The sequence below is a fragment of the Mycetomoellerius zeteki genome, unplaced genomic scaffold (assembly GCF_001594055.1).
Source record: "Mycetomoellerius zeteki isolate Tzet28-1 unplaced genomic scaffold, Tzet1.0 scaffold50, whole genome shotgun sequence".
In the NCBI taxonomy this organism is placed as follows: domain Eukaryota; kingdom Metazoa; phylum Arthropoda; class Insecta; order Hymenoptera; family Formicidae; genus Mycetomoellerius; species Mycetomoellerius zeteki.
Genome location: NW_017257501.1, coordinates 163,392 through 176,011, shown reverse-complemented (window position 1 = coordinate 176,011; position 12,620 = coordinate 163,392). Strand labels below are relative to the sequence as shown.

The following is a 12,620-nucleotide window of genomic DNA, read 5'->3' as shown; positions in this document are numbered from 1 at the left end:
GACGAACTCTAGGATCCTGATCTGCGTCACACACGCACACGCACACGCACACGCACACACATACAAGAGATGTAAATCCGACCGAGCAACTTCCACGCGGTACATTTTGGATAATTCTAATGCCGACAGTATTTAAACTTTAAAGACTCATAACTTAGGAAGTTCTCATCGAAAAAGAATTTATGATATTGTGTTTTGAAAACGTCTCAACATAACCTACAAGAATCTGAAATAAAAAGTAGTTCCATTTAAAAAAATTAAGTTGACCTTGACGTGATCTTGACAACGCTAGTCTAGGTTAAATAACTACTATCGTTAAATGCGTCTTTTTAAGTTTTACAACTTTTGTTTGAAACATTTTTTTCTAAAATGTATCGTTTATGAGATATTTAGGTGTATCCAGACTTTTGGCCCACCCTGTATATGAAAGAATGAACTAGTATTGTGCCAAAAATAATCTATTTTAACGGGTTTGTTAATATTATTATTTTTTTATATTTATAAGTTATAACATATAGTTTTTAACAAAATAAATATTAAAGCGATATATGTGACATAGCAGAAATCTAAAGGCTATCACACGTACAAAAATTTTAATCGTAATCATAGGTCGTAAGCAATGGCCTTATGTGTGATGACTTTAAGTGACCAACTGAGCATTACGATTGTTTCCTCATTACCTTGAACAAAATAAGAACTAATTGAGGATCAGTAAGCAATTATATTCAGCCATAACCGCATTGTTGAAGAAATAATAGTTTATCATAAATATAACACCTTTTTTTTATATTATTGCAGTTGTCCACCAGATGACGCTAAATACTGATTAAACTTAGAAGCTACTTTATCTACAAAACTTCATCATGCAAGCGGCTTATATAAAACATAATCACACACATCGCTTGAAATTGAATTTATGATATATTTATCCTTAAAAATATATAGACTTACGTGTGAACATAGAAAAAGGATTTTAAATACACGCTTGTTAAAATTTAAATGTTTAAATTTTTAGGTTGCCCAATGGAATCTTTCAATTGCGATGACTGGGACAAGCGTTATAATAGCAATAATTGCGTATTACTTTCGCAACGTTGCGACGGGATAAAACACTGTCCTAACGGAAAGGACGAGCTTGACTGCAATATACTTCTAGAACATATGGGTTCAAACGATGTATGCGATATGAGATAGTTGTAGATTTATTAAATGACTTAAAATCTAATACATGAAAAGTCAGCTGAAAAGTATAGTAATGCTTAGTCGAACATATAAAGGACTTATAAAGGAAAAGAGATATTCGAATGAAACAAAAAGGCATGACGAGTTATGTGCGACTATGCATTACTTTTTAGCCGACTCACATAATATAATAAATTAATATAATAAATTATGATCAATATTTTCCAATTTATCTTTCTATATATATTATTTCGATTATATAGATCTTTGTGGTTGGTTATACTCAAGGGTACTTGCATAAGAATGTACGAGGGCAATGGCATCCCGTTTGCTCAAAGACATTATCTTGGGCAGTGGATGCTTGCGAATCGGAAATTGGTTGGCCGCTAACGTATGTCATCGATAAACGCAATTTTAATTTTTAATTTAATTTTTAATCATACGCATTTATAATATATTTATATACGAGTATTAAACTTCATCTAAACCAAAAAACGTTTTCATCGATAGATAACAAAAATATATGAAGAAATAAATGTGGGTGATAAATTTTAGTAATTACCATTTTCATTACTAGATTTGTATCCGACATGTTTGACAATGTATCTGACAATAGTGTCGATTACTTTTTCCGTATACCTATATTCATATGTTGACGATACTTATCGCTGACATTCTTTTGATCTTTATCACCTCGAAATTGAAAATAAAGTCGAAACTGCGTCGTAAAACATGAGTCGTAACTACATATAGTCAGTAACTACATATATCGTATCGGTACGCAATAGTTACGCCAAAACATTGTGCGTTGACCTACGACTATATGTATACGATTCGCATTTCATGATTCAGTTATCGTCATTTTTGTATTGAAGCGCTTACTTGTAGACAACATTGTTATTTACATTTTTAAGGTGCTGTCAATTTTTGTCGGCAATAGTCTGAGAAAATGTAATTAATACTAATTTCCGAACTAATTTCACAATTTTTTAAATTCCAAATTTAATTTTATGGAAGACGCTGTCGGCAATGTGTTTCCAACAATGTTTCATTCTATCTGAACGAGGCATAAATCATACTTTTAAAAATATAGTATACTAATAATAAAATTAATTAAATCTCTGCGTTAAGAAGTATATTTGCAATTTATTAATAAATTGATGCATCTTTACAGAACAATGCCAGAAATACAAACCGTTCGTATGTCTGAGATCTTTCAAAATCTTTACGTGATAGAATCCGACAATAATGATATAAAGATGACGTCATGCCCGGGTACAGCAGTATTTGTCAAATGTCCGCCGATACCTTGTGGCACCAAAGTCTTCCCACGTCAGAACTTCTCTCCCGTCTTCAACACGACGAAGAATAATTACTATAGAAGACACATGGAGAAACAATCACCCTTGGAAATTGAGGAATTTAATAAGCTGTACCAGGAGACACTGAGGCTTTTGAAGCCGAATCAGTTTATGTCCGAGAAGAAGATGCAAAAGCAGATCAATGATACCCTCGTCGGATCGCAATCGCGAGTAGTTGGCGGTCGAGCAAGTCAGCCTAGAGCTTGGCCTTTCCTGGTCGCTATTTATAAAGACGGTTTTTTCCATTGTGGTGGTGTCATCTTAAGTGAAGTTTATATACTCACCGCAGGCCATTGTATGGAAGGGTATGAACGTTTTAAAGACTACTTAGCCATATATAATGAATATATTGCAGATACAGATGACGCTAAACCATAGCATTTCTTAAACGCAAATATTTTTCTTATCGGATTTAAGAGGTGTCTACTAATAATTTTCAGATATGAAGGGCATTATTACGAAATACAAGCCGGTATACTCAGACGGTTATCATTTTCACCAATGGCTCAATGGAGAAAAGCAAAATACGTAATGATTCATCCAAATTACGTAAAAGAAGAAATGCAGAACGACATTGCAGTAATCATGTTGAATGAATCTCTCCTTTTCAATCGATGGGTCCGCCAGGTTTGCTTACCAGCATCAAAAACCGCGGGTCCTGAATGGAAAGTAAGCCCATCGTCGCAATCCATGTGTATTGCTATTGGATGGGGATCTATAAGAGAAGATGGACCAGATCGTAAGCTCGATTTTTTTTCAGTAATCTGCAAAACAATTTGTATTTAGTATAAGAACAATTTGTACATGCAGCAATAATTTAGCACAGATCAAAATATTGTTTAAAAAAGATATTTGACTCGTTACATTTAAAATAAAATACTCTGTATAATTGTAGCTATGTGTGAATAACAGCCTATGTTTACAATTTGTCTACACCAAATCGGCACAGTTAATTTTTGTTTTATATAAATAATGAAAAATAAACTTTATTTTCAAATTTTTTCGAAAAAGTCGGAGGGTTCATAAAAAACTTACTTTAAAACATTTATTTATTTATTTATTTATTTATTTTCATGCATTAGTAATCACACAAATGTCTAAAAAAATACATAGGTATATATATTTTACTCTTTCTGTTACATTTGCTTTTTACTTCGTTATATCTAACCGATTGTGAGAGATATAAACTAAATATCTACTTTAAACTCATTCTCATAACACTCTAATGGAGAGATTAGAAAGTTCTAGGATCTATATAACATTAATAACGTATTTACTCTTTACAAGTTATATTTTGAGATGGTTATAATTATTTTTCATTTTCAAACCATTGATGATATAAATATGATAATTTTTCTCCGGACATATGCGGAATATTTTCAGTTTTCTGTTTCATTCTTGTCAACAAATAAGGCTGTTCACGACGTGACGCTACTGAGAAAGACGCTATAGAGAACGATTTGGCAGCGTAACTTAGATTTAAAAAAATAAACTTATTTGACTTTTGTGGAAAATCGTTCAAACATTTCAAAAACAAAATGACCTGCTCCTCCTTTATTTAAAAATAAAATTTTGTTTTAGCGGATCATTTGCGAGAAGTAGAAGTGCCAATTTTATCATGTAAACATTCGGCTGATCAGAATAACTCTACAATCTGCGCAGGATATCCTGCGGGTGGCCACGATGCCTGTCAAGGCGATAGTGGTGGTCCTTTAATGTGCAGGTAACAATTAATGAAAACAAAGCATTGAATTTTTACAACTACAAAAAGTCTTCCTTGCAGAAATTTAAATTTAGAATCACAGTGGTACGCGGCGGGCCTAATCAGTCATGGTGACGGATGCGGACGTCCGGACGAGCCTGGTGTTTATATGAAAGTGAGTTATTATGTAGATTGGATTCTGCAAACGTTTAAAATCTTAGGTAAGTCTTACGAAAATGTTGTCTTTTCTATATATGAGCTTGTGTTCATTATTTAATAAAATATGTTATTTTGTAGATAATCGAGCATCTCTCTATGAAAATAAACCCTTAGATTCGTGTCCAGGATTTAGCTGTCATTCGAGCATAGAAAAGTGCTTGCCAATGAAGAATCATTGCGACGGAATTGTAAATTGTTTAGACGCAGAAGATGAAATTGGATGCCAAATTCTGAAAGCAAATTATGCGAAATACGGGAATTCCAATGATACATTCGTAAAACCACAAGCCAAGGAAGTATCCAGTGATACCACAGAAAAAAATGGTGTTAATTCCTTTTATGATAGTCAAGCCTCGAATTCTTGATAAAATAATAGAAAATGAATTTTATATTTATAATACTAGAATTTAATCGATTTTTATGTTACAGAAGTGAACACAGAAGCAATTCCTATTTCTACTTCTTCCTATTTCTTCTATCAGACAGAAACGCAGACTTACAATAACGAAACTTCAAATATCGTGGATACCTACGAGACAACGCCTGAAATAACGATGTCGAACGTTAGATCAACATTTACTTGCACAAAGTGAGTTACGAAAATATTATAATTTTCAGTACTAATCCTCCGAAGCTAACACTGGATTTGTACGACCTATTTAATTTATGTTAATTAAAAAGCACTAATTAATTTCAAGGAATCAAAATAACTCGTATAAAAATTAATACGTAAATACTAATTGTAAGTATACACTGTGAAATCTATAGTGTCAAATTTAACTTAACATGAGTCGCCACTGCTCCTACTCAATCATATCGTTATTTTATAACGATGGTTATATTTGACACTAAAACAATAGTTATATTTGATACTATATAGTGTCAATTTAACACTATAGTGTCAAATTGACACAATATAGTGTCAAATTTAACTATCGTTTTGGTAAAAAAAATAACGATATATTTAGTAGGAGCAGTAGCGACTCATGTTAGGTTAAATTTGACACTATAAATTTAATAGTATATATTTTAATAAGAATAATCCAAATTGCATATATATAACAAAAAGAAAATTTAATTAATTGTTTAACATTTTTGATAAAAAAATTTATAATTAAGTAGGTCGAATAGATCCACCGTCGGCTCTGAAAGGTTAAAAGCGAGTACTTAATTAAGACTTAATTAATTTTAAACAATCAAAGTGGCATCATAACTTGTATAAAAATGAATGAATACTACACTGTTAAATCTATAATGTCAAATTTAACCTAGTGTGCAGAGTCGCTGCTCCTACTAAATATATCATTATTTTTTACTAATACGATAATTAAATTTGACATTATATCGTGTCAATTTGATACTATATAGTGTCAAATATAACCATTGTTTTAATATAAAATAACGATTTGATTGAGTAGGAGCAGTGGCGACTCACGTTAAGTTAAATTTGACACTATAGATTTAACAGTGTAAATATATTTTAATAAGTATAATTGCATACGTAAAGAAAGGAAAATTGAATTATTTGACATTAGAATTAAGACTTAATTAAAATTCAGACTTTTGAATCAATGTTTTTTTTCTCATTTCCAGTTTAATCCAAACTATAAAAATCAATAAAAGATGCAATAAACACTTAGACTGCGAAGACGGAACTGATGAAGAGGACTGTACATGCAGAGATTATCTGTTGAATTTTCAACCCACGGCAATTTGCGACGGACATCTGGATTGCGACGATGAAACGGACGAAAAAGATTGTGGTATTCAATCATATATAATTTCGTCTTTGATTTCGCCTATCTAATGAAACGATCTTCAAAATGTTGATTTCAGGTATATGCAAGAATAACGAGTTTCGTTGTAGTAGGAGTGGAGATTGCATCCCGATGACGAAAAGATGTGACGGAAATTTCGATTGCTCTTTAAGCGAGGACGAGCTTGACTGCTGTGTGTAAATTTGTATTTTGCATAATGTTTGCTTAAAAAAATGTCAAGTGAGATCGATAGCAATATTCTTTTTTCAGTTGCATTGACGAACGGAGAATACGTTAATGTGGATAGTGATAATTGGTCTGTTTTAAACACAGAAGGTTTGCTTAGTAGATATTACAACGAAACATGGCATGTAGAATGTCCTCAGGCAGATATATTGGATAATAGCACAAAAACGTCGATAATAGGAGAAAACTTATGCAAATATCTCGGATTCACGTACGTTGGTTTTCAATAAATGTTCAGCCATTCAATAAAAGTCTAATATTTAAATCGGTTATTTAAGAAATCCTATTTAAAAAATCTAACTTTTGGAGAAATGAAATAAACGTTTTAGTTTTTACAACTGTTGTACTAAAAATAATTAAAAGTATATCTCATTATCTCATACATTAAGTAAGTGAAACATATCACTTTTAAAACTTATTTAAAAGAAAAAAACTAATTTTTTTAATAATGACTTATTGTTGTTTCTGAAAAAAAAAAATGAAAAAAAAATTCGTACATATAACATAGTTTCTTAATTAAGAAACTCTGATATAAATGTAATGACAATAGACTTTTAAAGATTTTATAAAATAGCAGGTTGCAGCCTATAAAAGATTTAACTTCATTGTTAAGAAATAACACAATTCATGAAAAAAGCAAATTCGTAACATTGAATTCCAATATACTAAATTGAACGCTGAAATAATTCATTGTTGAATATATTTTTATAAAAATATAATATAAGGAAAATGTAAGTCTCTCAATATAAATTATAAGTCACTATTTCTCATGTGAATGACAATTCTGTAGATCTAATATCTTGGAGAGAAATGTTTAATTAATGTGGTTTTTTAAGACAGCTGTGTACTTACTTCTCTTTTCAGGTTTTTCTGAATCCCCTAATATCTCAATTAGAACAAAAATTTACTTATGAAGTTTCTAAAATGACCGATTTAGTTATTCATATATAATTTTTCAAATATGTTAATTATTGCTATTCTCAATAGTATATAATAAAAAAAAATACTTATGGAAGATATGAATTGTGTGCAGGGGTTTGCAATCATTGGATAAGGCCGTTGTGAACAAAACGATACTAGAAACAAGATTCTCACGAAGGTGGAGCAACACGACGGGTTACAAACTTTTACCACAGTATGTTGCGGAGAGTGAGGGAGGTGAACCGTGTACGACGTTACGGTTTCGCTGTAGACCGGTTTTAAGCAGCAGTGCCGACTCGCATGTGGTCATCGATCCGAGAACCGGAAATCATACCTACCTGTGGCCGTGGTTGGCAGCCATCTTCGTCGACGGCCGTTATCACTGCTCGGCCTTACTCCTGGAACCAGACTGGCTTTTGTCCAGTTCGAGCTGCACGGAAGCTATCAGGTAAGTGCGAGTCCTGTTTTGTTCAAAATACTTTCTTATCTCAAAAATGTACACGGAAAGAACAATTTTGTGCTCAAAATATAAAAATTTAGCTAAATACGAATCTAAAAATAAATTAATTTGAATCATTTATAATAATTTTATATTATTAGGACGCTCATACTGATTGTTAGAGTATCTTCTTGCAGTATTGCTCATCATGTTTGAGTTCTTTATGTAATTATTTTGATAGTTTAAAATTATCTTCAGTCTGTGTCCATCTATTTTTAATTAAATACTTCAGCAAAATCATTCTTTCCATGCATCTGTCAAGTGCAGATTATGTACAATTTAATCGTTCTTCATTACAATTTTTATTTTTCATCAGATTCTCTCGATAAATATCGGTGAAGAGATGTAATAATGAAGAATAAAAATTGCAGATTATTAACGAATTATACGACAGCACTGCTTGGCCAAAGTCGCTCGTTTCTCTACGTGGACGGACCTCATCAACAGATATCGATCGTTGACGAAATCAGAGATGTGGAAAGAACAAATGTCTCGTTACTTCACCTGAAAACTGCAGTAAATCTTACGCGTTATGTGCAACCGCTGTTTTTAGAGAAGAAGTGTGTACATTGGTTATTCATCCATTATCACATAAGTATTGTTTTCTTTTATCTTCTTTCTTTCTTTTGTAACTATTTGTTAAATTTTCGCAGAATATATCCACCGGCAAAAGGCGATTTATGTGTAGCAATCGGTACAGACAACGAACACGTGACACAATCGATCTTTCTTCAACCAATCCTCCAAAATTGCGACAAGTGCTATCGTTGTTTCGTCGAAACTTTAGGCACTAAATGCCCGGTAAAATTTCATAATAACAATCGAACTACAATTATTTTCATTTATTAACTGACAATGCAAAATATGCAATCAAATTTCGATTTTATCTTTTATATGTACTTAGATCAATGGAACTTCTTCGAATTGGAACGGTACAGTGTTTTGTCGCAGCGAAAAAGGATGGTATCCCGTGGCTATATTTCAAGAAAACGGCGGCCCATGCAGCTTCAGAAGCACTCGGAACTTGACAAGCATTGATTACATCCATGCTTATCTTACACAAGCTTTAGGTAAGTTATCTTGCATAGATATAAAGACACGTTTACACCATTAATTTTTAATCATCCAATTAACTTTATGTCGATTGTATTTTTACACGGAAACAATGAGATAATTTAACGTGATTGAATTTTTCTATCATGATACTGCAGAGAAAGTGTCGCAACCAATGCCTGAAGCCGTATGTGACGGTGTTCGATGCAACATTGGACAATGCATCCCTTGGAATCAGGTATGCGACGGTGTGGTAGATTGCCGAGATGGTGCGGATGAGAAGCATGGAATGTGTTTACTGCAAGTGCAACAGATTAGAAGAAGAAACGAGACCAATAGTAATAAATAATTTTTAATAATATATATATATAGAATTTTTTTAAAAATGTATACAATTAAATTTTATAGTTATTGCAACTGCATGTGTATTAATTCTACATACGTATAAACTTATATAATTGTTACCTAGTATAATTGCTACATAGTATAATTGCTGCTATTATGTTTTTCTCTAACTAGAATTATTAATTACACAGGTCTACAATTTTATCTTTTATGCTGTTTTGAAAAGAAGAATAGTTTCCCATAATTTTTGAAGCGCTGAATTCGAATTCGTCGGTGAATCTGTCATGTCAAGCTTTTGAAAAAAATGAGAGATACGAAAAATGTGTTTCTGACTATTTTTGGCTATTTTTGAAAATTCGTAGTTGACTAACGATCCCGATTTGTGAGAGATTTCAAAAAGGGCTCATATTAATGATTGGATATTGTACTTGAAATAATATCAAATCTTTTACAGCGCCCTATTTTAGAAATATAACGCATTGTATTAGGCGTTTCAACCTCATTTTTCTCAAAAATCTGATAGAACATTTTCACTTACGGATTCAGCGCATCAAAAACTACGAGAAATTATTATTCTTTTCCAAACAAACAAAAACTATGCAGACTTGTTTTATCAAATCTATTAGCTTAATCTTTAATTAATTGTTGATTAATTCTTTTTTGTGCACATGTTCTTAAAATGCATTTTTGTGTAGAATGCGCGAAGTCGGAGATACAATGCAAGAATGGTGAATGTATCCCGAAGAGCGCATTTTGTGACGGAAAAGTGGATTGCTCGAACGGAGCGGATGAGCCTGTAATATGTAGCTGCGCAGAATATTTAAAACTGACTACGCCAGAACGATTGTGTGACGGGGTACGACATTGTCTCGATAAAACGGACGAATCGCCAGAAGAATGTCAATGTACCATTACCAGCTTCAAATGCAATACGTAAGATTAATAATATTAAATAATTATTTATAAAAAGATTATATAAGCCTGCATCGAATATCAATATGAAAAGTTAGTTAGTTTTTAAAAACGTTGCTTCAATAATAAAACATAATAAACGTCAATGTTAAACGTTTCGACCTCATATTAGTAATTTTAGTAATTTTCATCCTTAGTAATTTTATATATTCAATTAAATAAATTAAAACTTATGTATATGTTTGGCAAATTATTACAATAAATTCAAATCGCTCACGTTCTCTTCGTAAAACTTGATTTAAGTTTAATGTGGCAAGACATTAAATTAAAATTGTGATTAAATTTTTCATTCTCTCGTCATGCAAGTTGATGATATACTATATTACACTTATTCGGGGACCTTAGTTCGTTTATGTAGTCTTATTATAATGACCTTCCGACTATTCTTTTACATAGACATCAAATCTCAATAATTGTCATGTTTTGGCAGTTTTCATACAATTTCATTTCTACATCTTGTTCATGACATGACAATCGAATGTAAAAAATATTTTTATAGGACATGGATCATTTTAAGAAGTATCTTTAAGTTTTATGCCATTATAGTTTATTCACTTACAATTAGTATAAATCCTAATACACATAATATTTTGAAATTATTGTGAGGAAGCAACTTAAAATTAATAAATAATTGTTATATAGATTGAAACCGACACAATAAATGTACATTTGTTTCATTTATTATAAATTTTTTATCTGTACTTCTGCCAAAACTGTGTGTCGTTCTCTGTTCTCTTAATTAAACATGCAGATTATAATGGAAGAATTTTTTTACTTAAGTATGTTTATATTTAGTCGTTTATATCCCTACCAAAGTTGATAATATTAATATATGTTATATAAACTATCTCTCTGGCACTTTAGAAAATGTATTGCTAAATAAATGACAAACCTTGTAAAAATTATTACAATTAGTAATTATACATATACAAATGTACATTATATGTGCAGAGAAAGCAAAAATCTTACTTGCATCTCGCAAGATTTCGTGTGCGATGGCGACAATGATTGTCCGAATGGCGAAGATGAAACGGATTGCAGAAGGATACAACAACTCACAGATGACAGGTGAGACTTGACTGAAATGAGATGGCTATGCCATCATTGCTGTATGGATGATATACAATGTTATTAAATGTTGACGAAATTGAGCAATGAACATACATTTATTAACTTAACTATAAATTTGTTTAATTGCTTCTCAGACCTGCTGCAGGCGAAGTGGTGCAACGTTCATACGGCGTATGGCATACTCTATGTTATCCGTCAGAAGTTACGTCACAGGAGGAAGCAGTAAAAGTGTGCAGAAATAGTGGTTACACGAATGGAATTATTGATTACAAATATCAATCGTTTAATCAGCCTGCTGTTCTATCTCGCGATGATTTTTACATGATACGATTAAATTCGGACACGTGGATAACCATGCGTGACAATAAACCGCTTATAACTTTGGTCCGACCAGAGAAACCCTGCTACCGTCTCTTCATCAAGTGTAGCAATTAGTATAAATGTATTGCTTACAAATTAATCAATCATGTTAAAATAATTTCACTTCTACATCTTGTTCATGACATGACAATCAAATATAAAATATTTTTTATCTTAAGAGTTAACATAGGAAACATGGATCATTTTAAGAAGTATCATTAAGTTTTATGCATTATAGATTAATTTATAGCTGTTCTACAATATGCTCTTTGTTTCTAGTTTCTTGCCGTTTGTCTCTGTTTATCTCTTGTCTTTTTGATCAAAAGGCACATTGTAGAATAGCTATTATTCACTTTGTATAAAAATTACAATGTACGACTCTCCAAAGCGAATCAATTACATTAAAAATAATTTTTTGTAATCTAATAAATAAGTTTGTTATTCTTTGTTTGTATCTTCTGAGATAAAACATTGAATAAATCTATATAAAAGAAAGATACTTCTTATAACTTATATTTTTGTTTTTATTGTCTACTGTTTCATTAAGTTTTATACATTAGAGATTAATTTCAGTTAATACCAAAATCACAGTGTACAAAACGAATTAATTATGTACATTAAATAATTCGTTTTTAATCGATTAAATAATAGTTTATTATTCCTTGTATGTATATATCTTTTAATAAAACAATAAGTAAATTTACAAAAAGAGAAAGATATTCTCTATAATTTATAATTTCATTGTTTTAATTGTTATATAGAGGAAGGTCACCGATTGTTAGCGCGTTAATTACATCTCTATTTGTGTTATCAGTTTATTCGAATTAGGCGCTCCGCACGCCCGCGTGTGTTAGTAATATGTCTCGTTACCGGGAGAGGGAAGTGGTGTCTCGCGAATTGTGGGACTACGAGGCTCAGTTGATGAGTCCGTG

The 12,620-nt window shown here is 31.6% G+C and overlaps 1 protein-coding gene across 1 annotated transcript in view; it reads left to right on the top strand.

Moving 5' to 3' along the window:
• Positions 1-11,763, top strand: part of ndl (serine protease nudel) — a 19,457-nt gene extending 7,694 nt beyond the window's left edge. The window contains 19 exon segments of the mRNA XM_018455651.1: positions 1,016-1,176; positions 1,446-1,573; positions 2,357-2,848; positions 2,984-3,282; positions 4,125-4,266; positions 4,327-4,466; positions 4,543-4,788; positions 4,894-5,053; positions 6,058-6,227; positions 6,301-6,414; positions 6,492-6,678; positions 7,501-7,836; positions 8,259-8,447; positions 8,541-8,688; positions 8,792-8,957; positions 9,099-9,278; positions 9,981-10,218; positions 11,209-11,325; positions 11,463-11,763. Coding sequence (XP_018311153.1) covers positions 1,016-1,176; positions 1,446-1,573; positions 2,357-2,848; positions 2,984-3,282; positions 4,125-4,266; positions 4,327-4,466; positions 4,543-4,788; positions 4,894-5,053; positions 6,058-6,227; positions 6,301-6,414; positions 6,492-6,678; positions 7,501-7,836; positions 8,259-8,447; positions 8,541-8,688; positions 8,792-8,957; positions 9,099-9,278; positions 9,981-10,218; positions 11,209-11,325; positions 11,463-11,763 — 3,914 coding nt within the window.
• The last annotated feature ends 857 nt before the right edge of the window (positions 11,764-12,620 follow it).